At 42.0% G+C, this 17,962-nt stretch overlaps 1 protein-coding gene across 1 annotated transcript in view; it reads right to left on the bottom strand.

The window, feature by feature from the left end:
• Nucleotides 1-17,962, bottom strand: part of BRIP1 (BRCA1 interacting helicase 1) — a 95,450-nt gene that overhangs the window by 60,315 nt on the left and 17,173 nt on the right. The window contains exons 15-16 of the mRNA XM_058037799.1: nucleotides 3,476-3,635; nucleotides 3,027-3,148 (exon numbers count right to left, since the gene is read on the bottom strand). Coding sequence (XP_057893782.1) covers nucleotides 3,027-3,148; nucleotides 3,476-3,635 — 282 coding nt within the window. The remainder of the gene's footprint in view (nucleotides 1-3,026; nucleotides 3,149-3,475; nucleotides 3,636-17,962) is intronic.

Below are 17,962 nucleotides of genomic sequence, written 5' to 3'. Positions count from 1 at the left end.
CAAGATGAATTATTGCTCTCCAAGGGTGCAGCCCCACAAACCCTGCTGCCTGTGCTCAGGGCTGGGAGCATTAAAGGGATCACTCACCAAGAAAAAGCTCTGTAAGGAGTAAGGGGTTATGGAATTGAGGCTTAAGAGGACTTTTATTAACCCAAAATGCAGACATTCAAGTGTTTTTTCATGTAGAAGCCCAGCATTTTTAGTGATTTAAACCAATCCCAGGAGCATGGAATTCATGGCTGTTCCAAGGGAATTGGTAATCACTTGCATTTCCTATTTTTAAAGGAATGTCATTATCAATCATCTTATCAGTTTCCTCCTCTGATACCTCTGCTGGGCACCCATTGCTGTGGGAGAGCCACAGATTCTCCATTTTCTGTCCAACCCAACCTGGCCTGTGCCACTCTGGTTTGAATTTTATGGCTGCTGGAAACTCAAGGTCCTCCCCAGAAGTTCCAGGCTTTGCCCAGTTTTCTGCTTCACCCACAAAATCCAAAGAAACACCAACCAAATGTGTGTAACTATTCTCTAAATTTAACTGTTTCATTTGGGGATTCCAACTTCTTTCCTGAGCTGAAAAAGATGTTTAATCTTCCAAGTTTCTTTTATATTTCACAAAAACACTAGTAAGTTGCCACCTCTTCAAAGTGACTTCCTTCACTTTAGTCTTCTTGCAATTCAGCTGATAAAAAAATGAGCATTAATCCAGAATTGCTGGGGATCTGATAACCCTAAACCTTCAGCAAAACAAACCTTGTTCAATATAAAGCCATTTAAAATAAAAACTATTCCTTCCAGCATCCTGAAGCAGCTCTGCCATGCAGATCTCATGCTGAGACTGGTGCCTGCCCTGCTCTCATCCAGAATTGATCACTGCAGAGCTTTGGGCATTCCCATCTCTAAACACACACTCAGACCTTGAGCTGCTTGCAATTTGGCAGCCACTGTTTCCAGCCCTACTGAAAAATTTACAGGTTTTCTTCAGTCTAATTTTAAAAAATAGTTCAACAGAACACTGATTTTTAAAATATAGTTATCAGAAACGGGCTGCAGTGCTGTGATCCTGTTATTTGAAATTTTTGGTTGACCTCAAGGTAAAATCAAACCATAACCCACTGTGTGGATAATTCACCCATAACACATTTCATTCAACCTAATTTTGTATCATTTAGAACCCAAACCCATTGATTTTCAGGAAATCATTTGGCATTAATTACAAAGTTCCAGCCATACAACAAAGGATTTCCTAAATACCTTGTCAGCACATGCCCCTAAACCCAGAATTTCCAACTGCAGAAAGAGACTGAGCACTCTTTAATGGGAATTCTTCCACTACAGTGGAGTGCATTATACTGCAGCAGGACAAAGAATGTTGTGGCTGAGTGAGAGCTCCAAGGAATTCTGCACACACTGGAGGAACTGCACTCAGCCTCCCTGGCCCTTGTAGGATGTGGTTTTTCCCAGCAAGGCTGGAATGAGGCTCATGCTCAGACAACAAAGAAGCCTTTGCTTGTTCACTTAAGCTCAGAACACATCTCTCAAACCAAAGCTGAGTCTGTTTGGCCTTTCAAGTGCAAACCTATGATTTTCTTGTTTGATTTGGCATTAGGGAGAACCAGAATCCAGCTGCTCCTGGTGTTTATTTATTCTGTGATCCTTCACTTTGTTTCTTGGCCTCACAGAGCAGTCCCAAAGAGGAGCACACAGGACAGGGCAGTGACAGTGACTGGCAGCACTCAGTGGCACAGACCCCCAGAAAGAATTGGGTTACCCAATAATAAATCTTTTTTCAGCAAGCAGAAAGCCTAGAAAAATACTTTTCTATATTTATTGGCTTTATTTTCCTTTTCCTTTCCTTTTTCTTTTCAGCTCTGCAGTGCCTGCTCTAATGGAACATCATCCCTGTCAGACAAGTCAGAAGGAAGGAAGTGTTGAGGTGGGCAATTACACAGCACTGCAACAGGATGCTGCTTTCACCACCTCCTGAAAAACACAAATACTTTCAGATTTATTTAACTGCAGCTACTTCCAAATACTATTTTTACAAGGGGCTTACAAATTTTTGCCTAAAGTTACACGAAGCTTGAATATTCCAAATAGTGCTGTCCTCAGTATCCAGGAAGAGTTTATGTTGTGTCATAAATTCATGTTCAAAACTGAAAGCTAATAACGTAGCACAGGCTTGGAAAAAGTTTCCAGTTCCACTCTGTGCTGAAGTGGGAGAAATAATTACATTGAAGAAGGCAATGGGATGAGAAAGGTGAGACAGTGCAAGCAGCGAGGCATACACAGCTATACTGTAAAATAATAACATAATTAAACAATCCTTATCTTTCCACCTGTTTTCTGCAATAACCTGCCTTATTTAAAGCAGTATTAAAAAGTTTGTACTAAAAGTTTTTATTTTCTGCAATAACCTGCATTATTTAAAGCAGTGCTCCACCTCTTACCTGTGCAAGGTCACTCAAAGAAGTCAAATGGGACGGAGAGAAGTTCAAAGGTAAACAGAGAGAAAAGATATTTTGTGCCTATTTAGTGTTTTGAAGATGACATAAAAGTCTATTTTTTTGTGCATACTTAGTGTTTTGAACACGACATAAAAAACTATTTTAGTGGGTTTTTTATTTTAGTAAAGTAAGTATTTAGTGTTTCGAAGATGACAAAAATCTATTTTGTGCATATTTAGTGTTTGGAAGATGACATAGAAATCTATTTTGTGCATGTTTAGTGTTTGGAAGATGACACAAAAATCTGTTTTGTGCATGTTTAGTGCTTGGAAGATGACACAAAAATCTGTGTTGTGATGTTTAGTGTTTGGAAAATGACACAAAAATCTGTTTTGTGCGGGTTTAGTGTTTGGAAGATGACACAAAAATCTGTTTTGTGCATGTTTAGTGTTTGGAAGATGACACAAAAATCTGTGTTGTGATGTTTAGCGTTTGGAAGATGACACAAAAATCTGTTTTGTGCATGTTTAGGGTTTGGAAGATGCCATAAAGCCAGGCCAGGCCTGAAGCTGGTCCTACCTGCAGGTCCCTGACGTTTGGGAAGGGGATCCCGATGGTCACCACGGCCCTGGCGTTCTCATCACAGAAATCCAGCCCCTCACTGACCTTCCCTCTGCACACAGCAATCAGCAGAGCCCCATCTGCAAGAGCACAGCAACACTCAGCATGCCAGGGAGCAGCTGGCATCACAGAAACTTGCACCAAAACCTTTTAAAGGACTAAAGTTAATATAATATAATACTGGCTGGAAAGGGTGAGTGGCTGTAAAAACAGGGACTCATTAGAGGGATGAAATTAACTCCACTTTGATCAATAACATTCTGATTTTGACCACCAAACAGCAAAATATTTTACACTATATAATACAGGAGTAATTAATTATGTATCTACAGCAGAATGTTGAATGTTAAACCTTGAATTTTACTTTAAGAGTCTGCACCAACTCTTTTGAATGGTGAAAAATGTACCTTTTTCTCCTTTACACTTGATTGCATCATAGTAGATTTTCAGCAGCTCATCAAAGTCACTTTTGGCCCCTCCCTGGGGCTCTGCAATGACAGTTTTAACATCCTCCAGGTTCCTCCACAAGCCTGTGTGCATCCAACGGTCCTTTAACTTGTCCAGCATCTGAAAACCAACACAAAAATCCATGAGCTGCTCAAATAAAGCACACAAAGACATTTCTTTCAGTGAAGTTTCATGATTCAGTTTTGTATTTGTAAATGCAAGTTTTCCTACCATGCACAGAACCTCAGCTGTGCAGCAATTGGGAAATGGAGGGGCACTTATTTTGCTAACTAGAAATAATGCAGATTCTTGAGTTGCCAAAGCAAAACTCTAAATCTATGAGAGTGGCCATTAAAGAGCATTTTGTGCTATTCCTCAAAGTAATGTCACCCAAAAAAATGGAAGTTATCTGATTTTTCGATTACTAAGTAAGATTAGAAATAAATTTCAAATTAATGTGAAACAAGCCTTTATATCTTAAACTTCCAGAACTTTTCAATATTTGAAAATTTACATAGAGAAGTTGGGGGGGAGAATATTGATGTAGGATTTATCAGCCTCCTCAGGTTCTTGGACAGCCCCTCAGCTTTACTACACCTCCCAAACTCTGAACTGTGCACATTTCACTCCAAGTCAGAACATGTTCAAATAAACTTGTCCTGCTTTTAATGCAAATTCTGAAAATGCTGCATTACAGAAATCAGAGTTTAAAATTAGCACAGAACCTGAAGTCGGTTGGGTGGGGGTGATTTAGCACATTCATCAACTTCTACATTGAATTTTATCAAGTCAGGGAGCCAAAAAGTCCTTCCTTGAGCTGCACAGAGCTGCCCTTGAGAGAGGGGCAGGGCAAGGAACACACCCAGAGTGCACCAAGGAGCTCTGGGTCAGTGGGCAGAATGCAATCCTTTAGTTAGAACTCAATCCTTTACTTAGAACTCAATCCTTTAGTTAGAACTCAATCCTTTATTGCACCCTCCTGCTGCTCAGTGTTTTCAGTGTGTTACAGACTCTGTGCAGTTCATAGGTGAGATTTAAACTCTCAGGTTCTGCAGGAAGGGCTGTGCTCTGTGTCTGCACTTCCCTCCTGAAGACTTTTCCACATTTTGCTCCAGGCTGCACAAACTTGCCCTGCTCCATCCCCTCACTGCAGCCCACTTGTTTCCAGTGCACCCCAGCCAGGATCCCAGGATCCTGAATGGGTGATTGTTACAAAATTAATCTGTCCCCTGTCCAAATCCACAGTTTCAGTGCTACAGTGAAGCAGAACTAATGACAACTAATTGTTGTCACATTGGAGAATTTATAGGAAACTGGTGACAAGGCCCTTTGCATTTTTCATGTCCTCAGCATTAAAGATCTGAACTCATTCTCTGGCACGAAGAATTTGGATGGGTTCCTCACAAGAGGGAACAAATGCTGTTATTTCACATTTTCCTTGGTTTGTCCCAGCCTCTGCTCAGGGAATTACTCTTGCTTTACTACTGATGTGACACCATTAGCAAGCAAGCACAGAGAGAGTAAGTGATGAGTAGTAGGAGCAGCTGAGCAGCTGTAGCTGCAGAATAAATCATCTCTGCTAAATGTGTCTGTCCTGCTGTCTGTCCCTTCCCTCCCAGCTGCCATTTCCTGGCAGGACCTGTCTGTAATCTCTTTTTCTATAAAGGCTGTACCCTGTGACTGAGCAATGAGTGTCCATCTTGCCAGCTCAGCCTCAGTTCTTGGATGTGCTGTGGAGATAATTCTGGGAAGGCAGAGAATCAAACACATTACAGCTCTCAGTGCATCCATCTGGGATCTGCCAGGGAGGGGAACACCATCAACTTCCAGATTTCACTGCTGCTCCTGCTGCTGGGGCTCCTGGCACTGCCAGCCATGCCAAGGGCAGCCCAGGGAGAGAACACTTGGGCAGGGCTCAATTTCACTTTTACACTCATGAAACCACCCAGCCTTTGACTCCCAAGGTCACTCAGCCCTGATTTTCTCCTCTCCATGGGATTTCCCCCAACACACCCCTAGGAAAGGTTCTTCCTCAAAAAAATTCCTTAATCCCTCAATGCCACTGCATTTCCCTCATATTTGAAGGAAGCAAAATTTATATTCAGAACTGTAAAGATGGCAGGAGAAAACCTTTATCCAAATCTTAAGAAAATATCTTTTCTCTTTGTGGGCTCCCCAGTCCCTCCAGGCAAGTCTCCCTTGGACCAAGGTTCAGCTTTCTTGTTCCACCACCACAACAAAAATCTGTGATTTTGATGGAAAGATGGGAATTATTTATGAAATCTTGGGCAAGAATGGAACAATTCATTTAATTCACACAACAGCTATTACCTCTTCCATTAATGGAGTTTGCTAGATATGGAAACTTTCCTTGTATCCACAAAAACACAGGACCCATGGCCTGGACACACACTAAAACAACAAGAATTATGGAGCTGACTGAATACAAATAAATAAAATATAGAACACACACATGCCTCAGAAGAGCCAGGAACCAAGTGCGGGTTTCTCATAAAAAATTATTTCACTTTGGGTTGGAAAAGTGCAAATGGGAGCAAGCTCTGATGCCAGGAATCACAGGAAGGAACCATTAATGCCCCCAGCCAGTCACTCCTCCCTCCCAGGGGAATAATAGTTCCTGCACTGGAAGGCAGCCTGGGTATATTTTATTAAATCCCTTAAAAATGGATTCTCAAATGCTTTATTAACAAATGGTCTTCCTCCAAGAGAGCAGAAAATCTTGTTAGAAAGAATCTGTCATCTCCCCATGCACTGAGGGATGTTTACTGGGCTAGCTTTTCCCTTTTATTCCTGTCTGCAATTTAAAGACACCTGTCAGCTGTGATCCAGAAAAACCTGGGGCTCAGGGTGCAGCTCTCCCACCAGCATTCCCTGCTGAGCAGTTTCTGGAATGTTCTGGAAGTTTGGGGATGGGGGGAGCTGTTTCTCCTTCCCTCCAAGGCCAAACCCTCCCGTGTGTGCCCACAAAGGAGCAGCTTTGCCCTTTTCCATTTGCTGCTTTGTTTTATACAGCGCCAAAAATCACATTAGGAGGCTCCCAGGTCATGAAGCAAACCCAGAGCTTTGTTTAATGGATTTCACCCTAAGGCAAGTGGGTTGGAATTTCCACCCTTGGATCAAACTTGGAGTTAACTCCAGGTTGCTGGGGCTGTGCTTTCCTGCAGGATCCATCACCAGGAGTAGAAAATAGCTGAGAAAAGAGGAGTCTAACAGAAAAATTCTGGCTTATTTAACTCTTTTCTTGCTATTTTCTTTACATAAAATATTCTTTAAATATTTTAGCATTGATTCATGTCATGAATGGATCACACCTTGTCAGCAGAGGAAAAAAGGTATCACAGAAATAATCAAAAGTGCAACAAAACACCCAAAAATATCCAAGGATGCTCCAGAGCAGTGCAGGCCAAAAAGGAAAATGACCTAAGAAGGACCTGACAGCAGAATAAACCAGCTCTGGCTTTACTGGGTAGTTTAACAACTCCAACTATTTCAAAATAATTATCATTGCAATTGCATTGTGTCCTTGTGCACCTGTAAAACTACAAGCTCATTTCCCCACATTTATACAATAACTGGAGAAAAGTTATTTCAAGGTGAGCAGAACTTCCACAAACATCTTGTAACCCTTCTTAAAAATCTGCCATTTTACCCCAAAATAACCCCACTCCTTCAAAAATCTGCCATTGTACCCTAAAATAACCCCACTCCTTCAAAAATCTGCCATTGTACCCTAAAATTACCCCACTCCTTCAAACTTTGCTTTTTTTGAGCTTGGCTCTACGTAGTGATATAAAGTTGCACTTTTCATTGTTATTCAGATATTCAGGTAGTTGGAGGGGAAAGGGAAGAGCCATTAGGTTTTTGTTAATAAAAATCCCAGTATTGGCAGCAGTGTCAGTGCAAAAAGTCTGAGCTCCCCGAGGGAGCAGCATTGATCTAAAAGCCTTTTCCCTGTGCTTGCTCCCAGGGTTTTCTCTGTGAATAAGCACTGCTTCAAATCCAAGTGTGTCTCCAGTGGGCTGGAAATGTGTTTGAAGGGTCAGACACAAGTTCTACAGGCAGGCAGGCAGCACAAAACTCCAGAGATGCCAACAGGAACTGGGCACCAGGAGCTGGCTTGGGGCTGGGCACTGTTATATTCATATTGTTGTATATCATATTTCCAGAGCCTCACACCTTCTGGCTGGTTTTGTCACAGCAGATCTTCACAGCAGTGGTGTTGTTGCTTCTCACTCAGGGCTCCTCTCCCAGGCTCTCCCTGACCACACTGCCCCCTTTTATCTCAGTTCCCTCCATGGGCTACAGCTGCTGCCCAATCAAGGACATCACAGCTGCAGCCCATTTACAATAACTAGAATCTGGGCAGGGTCACTAATACAATACAGAGATCTTTCACTGCCATACATATATTTACAATACATATATTTACTCAGGCCCCTACAGGGCACCAGGATTGAGCTGGGCACCAAGAGAACTTCTGGGAGAACAAGGGGGCTCTGGGCTGATGGGAATGAAAGGGGGGACTGGGACACAAAGGGGGGACTGGCACTGAGATGGAGCCCCTGGCACCCCAAAGGGAGCCCCTGGCACCAAACAGGGCTCTCAACCCCCCACCAACATGGAGAGTGCCCCAGTGCTGCTCTAACCATTGCTCTGCAGTGTTTGTATCTGGCCAAAACAATAACAGGTAGCACAACCAAAGAGGATTTTTGTTTGTTTGTTTTAAAACTCTTAAATTCAGAAACATTGTCAAGAAGAAATGCACTTCCCTTGCTTTGCTACAAAATGTTTCCCACCATTTGGGCTGCCTGCAAAAAATCCAACCCCAGGTTGTCTTGTATCATGGAACAACTCAGCCTCCACCTGCATCAGCTGCATCCTCTCTGCCTTTCAGTGAAAATAAATATAAAAATCTTTTAAAAATCCATCCATTCTGACAGGTCCTTCTGTAGGTGGAGGCCCATTGTATTTTCCACGGGAGCTGCTCCCAGGCCCAGGTGTTTTTCTCATGGCTGATTCCAGGGGCATTGAATTCCCTCTCAAACCTTTCTCTGATTCCAGAGCCATTGAATTCCCTCTCAAACCTTTCCCTGATTCCAGAGCCATTGAATTCCCTCTCAAACCTTTCTCTGATTCCAGAGGAACTGAATTCCCTCTCAAACCTTTCTCTGATTCCAGAGCCATTGAATTCCCTCTCAAACCTTTCTCTGATTCCAGAGCCATTGAATTCCCCCTCAAACCTTTCTCTGATTCCAGAGCCATTGAATTCCCTCTCAAACCTTTCTCTGATTCCAGGGGAATTGAATTCCCTCCAAACCTTGCAGGAGCAGCTCTGCTGAGTCAGCTGCTTGCCCCCAGCTGGAAGTTTTAGTTCCAATCCCAGGAGAATCAGCTGGATCAATGTTCTACTTCCATTATGAAAGGATGGAACTGTCCCTATATTAGTGATAATCCTAAAACATATTCAGACATTAAATCAGGGCATTGCTTGACCAAAGTGGCCTTAAATTCCTGTTATTTCAAAGAGTGGGGAGTGGATCTGGCCAGGCTTCACCCACTTTTTTTGGTATTACAGGTTCCTATTAAATAATTCCTTCAATGATTAAGATGGTTTGGAAAAGTAGAGAATTAGCAGAAGTTATTTGAGAGTTCTTGAACTAAAAACTTTGCCAAAACTTGGTACCAATAACCCAGAATCCTACAGGCAACTGAACTCCAGGAATACTGGAACCCTTCACTTTGGGGAAAAAAAGAAGGATTTACAAAGAGTTTATCAATGTGGGGGCACAGGAACACTAATTTATTCCATTTTCACCTTCAGTTAAAAACAAACAAACCAACCCCAAAACAAAACCAACAACAGCAACAACAACAAAAAAAGGGCCCTTGAGGTGAAAAGTGAACAGAAAGGAAACAGGAATGAAATGGGAACAAAAGATGGAAGGGACAAGAACAAACTGCCTGGTGTGAAAGGAAAATTGAGTTTCCTTCCAAAAATAAGAGGGAAAATATTTGGGCTAACTATCCAACAAACCCTAATGTCCATTATCCCACTCTCTGAAATCACTTTTTAATAGTTCTGGGGTGCTGTTCCAAATAGCACCATGAAAAGCACAATGTCCCTCCACAAGAGCAAAAGGGATGAAAAGCAAGCAAAGAAACCCAACCCCATTTATCAAAATCACCAAAATGATTCCACACTTTGGGAAGGACTAGAAGAATATTCATTCATCTCTGGGCCACAAGCCATTTACCCAACTGGCAGAAATAATTTACATTTCACCTTTTCTTCTTCTTAATCACCCCACTCACTTTTCCAAAGGTCATTTTAATCATATTTTTCACAGAAAAAAGAGGAAAGCCTCAGTTTTGCTCAACACCCAGACATTTGCACTGCTCTGGGCTGGGGCTCCAGCAGCCAAGAATAACTGAGGCCATTGAATTATTTAAAGCAGTTGTTTGCACTCAATTAGATTTTCATGAAAGGTTAAGCAAGAAACTGATTCACAGCCCCTCCCCATGTTTATGGGAGGGTTTTAACACAGGAAAAGTCATTTGAATGACTGAGCCAATGCAAAATATAAACTTTTTTCACTTAAAAAAAAAGGTATTTTAAACTTCAAATTTCATTCTCTCAGCTTCTAATTCTAACAGATTTAATTTCAAGAGGATGGGAAAATATCCGTGCCAAAATATTTCATTTTTGAAATAAAATTTAATTTTAAAATAGAGCTTTAAACTCCCACTGTTAATAGGAAACTGGAGAGAAATATTAAACATCCATATGAATACACATGCACAGGGTAATAAAATAACCCAAAATAAATTGATTTAATGCAGCATTTTAATGGAAACAGGCCACACAAGGATGTTATTCTTATCAAGGACAGGCTCCAGCTGCTTTCTCCTGCTCATTTCCCATTTACTGCACCAGGGGCATCACCAGCAAGGTTCTGAAGCTGCCTGGTTCCCTCAGTGCTGATTCCAGGTGAATTCCTGCCTGATTTCCCTTCCCAAAGAGCCACAGAGCCTCTGGAATGAAATGCTCCATAAGAGCAAAATAGAAAATACTAAAAAAAAATTAAATTATTAATTCAAGGGGCTGTGCAGGGGCCTGGAGCCATGTCACACATTTATTCTGATATTTTCCATTTCTCCCAGAGTTCTGAAGGAAGATCACAGAGACTGAGTTGTGCTAACAGGTGCTCAGGGAGTCCTCAGCACTGCTGGGAAAAGCTGCCCTGGACTGGAACTCTCCAGCACTGTGCTATTTCAGATTTGTCTCCTCATCTCTCTGTTTCTTCACAGCAGAAAATGAGTTTGAAGGTTAAAACTTTAAACCATGGAGGTGGGATTTTCAAGAATTTCCCTGGAAATGGTGTCTTTCTAAACTGATAAAAATTGCACTTATTTTCTCCAGGAGAATTTTAAATAAAGTCAAATATTTAGGACCCAGAATGGTGTTGAGATGCCCACAGATGGTGGGAAATGTGGGGTAAAATCTGTGCTCATCCACACAGACACTGCAGGGGAAATTTAAAAAAGGAAAAATTAAAGGGATAAAGCTTTATCTCAAGCAAACCCTGAGCAGGGTGAAAATCTCTGATCACCATGTGCACACCCCAGCACAATAAAAGGTGAATAATTCATCAGCATTTTCCAAGGCACAGTGTGCATCACTCAGCTCGGGGACAGCACGGGGACTGCACTGCCACAATTTCTCTGTGGGGACAATGACAAAGTGTGCTCAGCAGCAGCAACCTGGAGCACTGAAGTGTGTTCCATGTGCCATAAATCAACCCTGCAGCCACAGGATGTCTCTCTGGTCCCAACATACCATCAATTTTTCAATAAGCCCCTTAAATAATGGAAAACGTGAACGGCGACAACAGTAATGAAAAATGAAATGTTTTGCACGCCAAAGACTTCACAAAAACACTGTTAATATCTTGCTTCTGCAGCTAAAGAAGCTTTTTTATAGAAATTTTCTCCCCAAAACCCAACATGATTGCCCCCCAAAGAAGCTGGAGAGTTTTTGTTCAGGCTTTGAGCTCTGTGGCAGCTGGTGAGGAACAACCTGCTTCAAACCAGGCTTTCTTTTGTGGTTTTAAAATTAACCAAGACAAGGAGTTCTGTGTTCCAGGAACTGCTTGTACATCCACCCTAGGCTATCATTACACCTTCCCATCCCAGGGAGGGAAAACCCTTCATGCAATGAGAAAACAAAATGATTTTAAAAAGGAATGGTTTAAATCCTGGTCTGGAATAAAAAGCAAAATGATGAACTGGCCATGGATGAAGTCAGAATCTCCACTGCTGCTCTTCCCCAGCCAGAAAAGCCAAGCTCAGTCATCTCTGACCTCTTGGTTTTTTCAGAATAAAGGGGAAAAACAATCCAAGGCAGCCCCTGGGATTATCACTCACTGGGAGCCTGCCCAGGGTGCCAGCTCTGAGCTGCCTCTGCTCCCTTCCCCAAGCCCAGGGTCCCAACAGGAAACACTTCATGTCCTCCACCACATGAATGAGACAATTCTAAATAAATCAATCAATTAATACATAAATAACCTAAGTATTTATTCCAGGTTCCCATCTCAATCCCTTCTCCCTCCTTCCCTTCTATCCCCCTAAAAAAAAATATACAAAGAAAGAAATAACAGACTTTTCTGATTCTTAGGAAAATAATTTCTCACCTCATGATCCAAAATTGGAAGTAAAAGCTGAAATTGAAGTTTTTACTGCAGTACATTGCAAGCTATTTGTTTGGAAATATTTTTGCTAAAAGTTAGTCCATTACTGAGCTGTAAAATGAGTCAAAGTGCAATGAATACTCTTTGGAATTCATCACTCACTAATTAAATGTTCTCACACAGGAGCTTGCCTGCCCTATCAGAAGGTAAAACTGAGGCATGATTTTTCTCTTTTCTAAGATAGGAGTTGTTGGCTCCCAGACCTCCCAATGATGTCAAATTTCTCTGAATTTAAAACAGCCCAAGAACTCCTGTCAATACATTTCATATTCAGCTTCTTGTATGAGCTGTTTCACTGCTGATGCAGAACATGCTCCTGAATAAATCCTCTCCAGTTATTTCCTCTCATATCTGGTGGCTTTCACACATGAAGGAGTCACATCAGGCACTGAATCTTTCCCAGACATGGCAAAGGGACCATGAACTCTGCAGGCTGCAAAGGTTCAGAACATCAATGTCAGAATAAGCTGGGCAGGACACACCTTCCCAAGAATGATGTTGTTTGTGGATATTATTCCCTGTTCACAGCTGCTCTCCCTCCCTTTCATTAAAACCTCCTGAGGAAAAGGACATCTTCACTCTGTTATTTACTGTTAGGAATCCATCATTCACAGAGTACAAACTTCCTGACTGTGAAAACTCATTTTCAATGCAGTTCCTACATAAATAGGAGGAAAAATATGCAAGCAGCAAGTGTTAATTACAAGGGAAATTGGAGCACGTGTTAACGAGCTACAACAATTCAGCTTGCAGCACTTTGACAGTCAGACTCAGAAGTGAGAAACAATAAGAGATTTTTCGTTTATTTTCCTGATGCTGGCTGCTCAGGGTATTTAAATTAACAGTGCAATAAAATATTAAAGTGCCCAAGTCTCAGGGTGTGAAATTCACAGGCCAAACACTCATCTGCCAGCATGGCAGATAATTTTTTTAGACATAATATCCAATAATCTGCCACGACTGTCGCTGCGGATTGGACTCATGCGCCGAGCAGCACGAGGAGCTGCTCTGTGTAAAAAGCAAATGCCACAGGGCACCTGAATTATTGCACAGCCCTTGCTGGTCAGCACTGCAAGGCAAGGACTGAAGGCAGCCATGAGCAGGGTGTTTGTGCATTTGCTGCAGCTGCAATTCAAAGAGAGCCAAGGCACAGGTGGGGATCTCCCCTGGGCTGAGAGAAGGTTCCAGAACAAGGAGGGACACAGGGAAAGGGCTCAGGGCAGGGACAGCACAGAGCTGCAGCCCCAGTGCAGCTGCTGGGGCTCTGCACAGCACCAGGAGCCACCACAGGGCATTGCTTTCATGTCACCTCACCCACAGGTGCAGTCACCCAGAATATCCACCTGAGTGAATATCCACCTCTCCAGCTCCTTGGTTAACTCACACACACACAGCCAGCTAAGGATGCTGCAAACTCACACCACAGCTTCAGGACATCAGCCACAGTGAAAACAATCAGCATTTCCAGAGGAGGATCTTTAGAGATTCTCCAATTACAGTCAACCACTGGAAAATGTATTTTAAAAAAACCCAGAAACAAGAAAATGTTTCATCCCAGAGACTGAAAATAAAAAGGGATAATCTTGGAATGTGCAACATCATCCCTTCCCTTGAGCTGTCTCTGACACTTGTCTGACCTCCTGAGGAGACACCACAGTTCACAAAGCCACCTGGAAACTAACTAGGAAAAAAAGAATAAAAAGGATAAAAAATTTTCCTTTGCTCAGGAGCTCACAGAGCAGCACAGGAACAGTCCCAGGGAAGGGGGAAGAACCCCCACAGGCTCCCAGGTCAGCTCCTCTCAGGTCCCAAAGCATCTCTAACATTTGGATTGCCTCTAATTCCCCAGAAATCAGGAAATCCCCCCATAACTGGGCTGTACATCCATGATCCTGTCACACTATTGAAGAAGGAAATCACATTTTGCAATTATCCAGATTATCAGTTACCATCTCCAAAGAGAAAATTTTATCTTGGCCTGCTGTTGGTAACCAAGTGGGGAAAAAATAACCACAAAAACAACAAAACTCAGACAACTCAAGGTCAAAAAATTCTAAATGAAAACCTTCTAATAAATCATTAGAGTTAATGATAACTTTAATGAGCCAACACCTCCGTTACTCCTCTGCAGAGCCCAGCATTATTCTGGCTCTGAGTTTGCTGCAGTTCCACAAGAGATGATCCTGCCAGGGTGGGAACTGCCAGCTCCAGCTGCAAATTTCATTTGGCACAGCTGGATTGAACTGATGACACTAAAGATAAATATTTAACACCTTGTTAGACAAAAACTCTCATTGCAGTTATTTTTGTGTGGAGTTTATCATTCCTTCTGCTCCTGTTTTTCTCTATTTGAAGCAATTTCTCACCAGTGCCCAAAGCAGAGCAGTTGGGAGGGAATGGTTAAAATCTTCCCCCTCACACAGGGATTTTTACAGACATTTCTATGCACAAGTCAATGGGAAAAGCAAAGTGTAGACTTCAGGAATCACATGGAGATTTACAGAGCTCTTGGAGCTCTCAGATAATTGTATTTCTGGATGACTGTGAGAGCCTCAATACCCAGACAGTTTATATGACTGATATTGAAATGATGGAAAATAGAGAATTAAACTGAAAGCAGATACTGCATATGATTAATGGGAACAAAACCCCCCATAAAATATAAAGAAGCTGAGATAAAGTTCAAAAGGAAAACTTCCACTGCAGGGGAAGAGTAAAAAACAAGCAATGAAGAAATAATATGGACAAGTAAAATGAAATTCTATCTACATTTATTAGGTGCAAATGTTGAAATGAATAATTTGGGAGCCATTAGAATTCAGCTTTTTTTAGAGCTCATTTTCCCCAAACCATGGCCCACAGACAGAAATCACTTCCCTGAGATTTCCAGCACAGGAAGGACAAAGGACACTGCAAGAGTTTTTCCTTCTAAAGAGGAATGAAAGCCCAAAGGGTCCCTGTGGTGTCAGAGCCCCAAAAGAACTGCTGGAATTTGCAGGGCCCTGCTCAGCCCAGAGTGCCAGGACAAACCCAGGGGTCCCCAGGGGTTGTTCAGTGACTCCTCCCTCACCCTGCTCTGCTTTAGGCTCAGGTTTGAGGCAGGAGGGTGCCAGGGGCCCATCCCTAAAGCCTCTCCAGCCTTGGGGTCTCTCTGTGCCACAGCTCCCTGGCTCACACAAAGAGGCTCCTGGAGCAAGAGAGAACCTCTCCCTTGGGAGCAGAAAGCAAATGCTGGCCAGAAAGTGAGCATCATTATTAATTTACAATTATTTTGTAACTCACTCCTGAAATGCCAAACCTGTTCACAGGCAGCTTCCTTCCATGCCAGGGATGCTGGGCAACATCTAAAACATCTAAAATTGGGTGACACCTTGAAACATTCTTGTTTCCTGCAGCATTTTAAGGCTGTAACTGTGTCAGTTACATTCTCTAACACTAAAATTATGCAGAAAGTTAATGCTGATGTAACTTGAAAGAATAAATTTCTGTCATAAATGACACAAACAGATCCTTACACCCAGCAAATATTTACACACAGGAGTAAATCTCTTCTTCAAAGCCCTCCTACAGCTGTCAACAGGAGCATCAAGGAGATTATTACTCCTGATGAAGCATTTATCCCTGCATATAACAGAAATACCCAACAGAAAAAGTTCAGCATTTTTATGGAATTTAGATAATTCCTCAGAGCCCCATCTGTGGTGCAAAGAACTATTTTCCTATTTAATTTCAAGTTCACCTTTTAACTGCACAAACCTAATGGTTTCCAATTATTCCTCTGTACATAATACAAGCAAAAAGAGGCTGTGGAATGTTTCTCTCTTATCTGGATATTGTCATTTTACTGTCTCAAACTTCTAAAAACAAGCTTTTGGCTGGGGAGGAAACCAGCCAGCATCAGACCTAGTGGGGAAACCCTGCACTTGCTCAATGTCTGTGGCTCTTACATAGTTCCAGATGTTCAGAACATTAATAATGCACTAACTCAAAACCTCTTTTTGAAACTTTAGAATGTGCAAATTGCATTAAAACCTCTTTGCCCTCATTAATGGTATTGTTACAATCCCAGTACTCTGGAAAATGTTTTTTGGCATTTGTTTAACTTTGTGATATTGCCATTTACTCATTTTAACAGCCAGTGTTCAAATCTTAATGCTTTTAATAGGCTGGGCTAAACAGACTACCATCCTTTGGAAATTTATTGAAGTAATTTATTAAATAAGTAAAAGTTGTCTGAAAGCAGCATTGCTTTGTTTTATTGATGGCAGGAAAAATGGGTTTCTTATAATTTATTTACAAACCCACGTTTCAGGAAAGTTTTAGAAACGAAAATATTGTCTGTTCAGAGTTCTATTCATTACTGAAACAAGAATTTCTACCAATCTCAGGTATCTCAATAAGAAAAGGCTCTGTGTGAAATGAAGAAGAGCCAGACATTGAGAATTAATCATGAAATGAAATCCCTCCCTCAGCCTGCCCTACCTGAGGGTGCCACATCCACCTCAGGCCAGGTTAAATCCACGTGGACACAGCCAGAGGTTAAACTGAGCTGATTCCAAATCCTTGCCCTGAACCTGAACATTCTCAGCCTGTTGAAATGAAAGCAGCCCCATGCTGCTCAGAGTTAATTAATATTGTTAATTCCTGCCTGTCTGGAGCTGTGGGAGGGTGCCAAGAAAGCTTTGTCAGCACAAGGGCAAACAACACCTGCAGAGAGGGCTGGGCAGGTTTGGAGGATCCCTGACACAGGGACAGGAGCTCCAGCCCAAAGGGATTTGCTGTCACCCAATCCTGCTGCTCCCCCTCCAGAAAACATCACAAAACATCTTCCCAGAGAGCAGGGAAATGGGGTGAGACTGACAGAGCTTCAGCTCTCAACCTGCAGCTCCTGAAGTCATGAGACAAACAAAAACTGAGCATTTTTATTTACATTTTATAAACTGGGAAATGCAGTGTTTATTTTTGCAAGTGGCAAAAGTTGCTGTGTGTCATCACTACAACCTTACCCCAAAATTCTCAAGGTAAGCAGCCAGTGCAGGGCAGCATGAATCATTTATATGCTAATTTATGCTAATTGTGCCATTATTCCATGATCATAGTTTGGGTTGCAAGGAACCTTTGAATGGGATCCAGTCCAACCTCCCTGCAAGGAGCTCAGGTTTTCAAGCAGAGAATTGTTATCAGTTCCTAAGTTTTCCTGTTGAAAACACTCATTCCAACCCTTTCCAACTCCATTTGTACAAATCCTGCTTCCAAGTGATGCCTCCTCAATTAGCAGATCCAAATTAACCAACAGTGCCTCAGAGAACACAACAAACCAGGGCAACATTAACATCATCATCCAAAGCTTCTTTTGTTTAAAAAAACCCCACTAAGAAAGGTCAGTTAATTCATCATGATGGATTAGCACTAAAATTTATAAGCATTAGCATTTTTCTCCTTGCTGGCAAGGCTGACTCTGATATGACACATATTGAATGAATCATCCAAGATGCAGGCACCAGGCAAGATATATCTTAATGCAGACAGGTTGGCAACATGAGCCCTAATGGGCCTTATCTTAATCTTGTTTAAAAGCATCTTAGATTTCTGGGCAATCTTTTCACCTTCTGATATTCTCTTTTATAGAGTGGTTTTTTGCTGGAGTTGCTACTGATTTTCACATAAATGCATTTTTGC

This window comes from Melospiza georgiana, chromosome 19 (genome assembly GCF_028018845.1).
Source record: "Melospiza georgiana isolate bMelGeo1 chromosome 19, bMelGeo1.pri, whole genome shotgun sequence".
Taxonomy (NCBI): domain Eukaryota; kingdom Metazoa; phylum Chordata; class Aves; order Passeriformes; family Passerellidae; genus Melospiza; species Melospiza georgiana.
The sequence above is the reverse complement of the archived record's forward strand: the minus strand, read 5'-3'. Positions and strand labels throughout refer to the sequence as shown.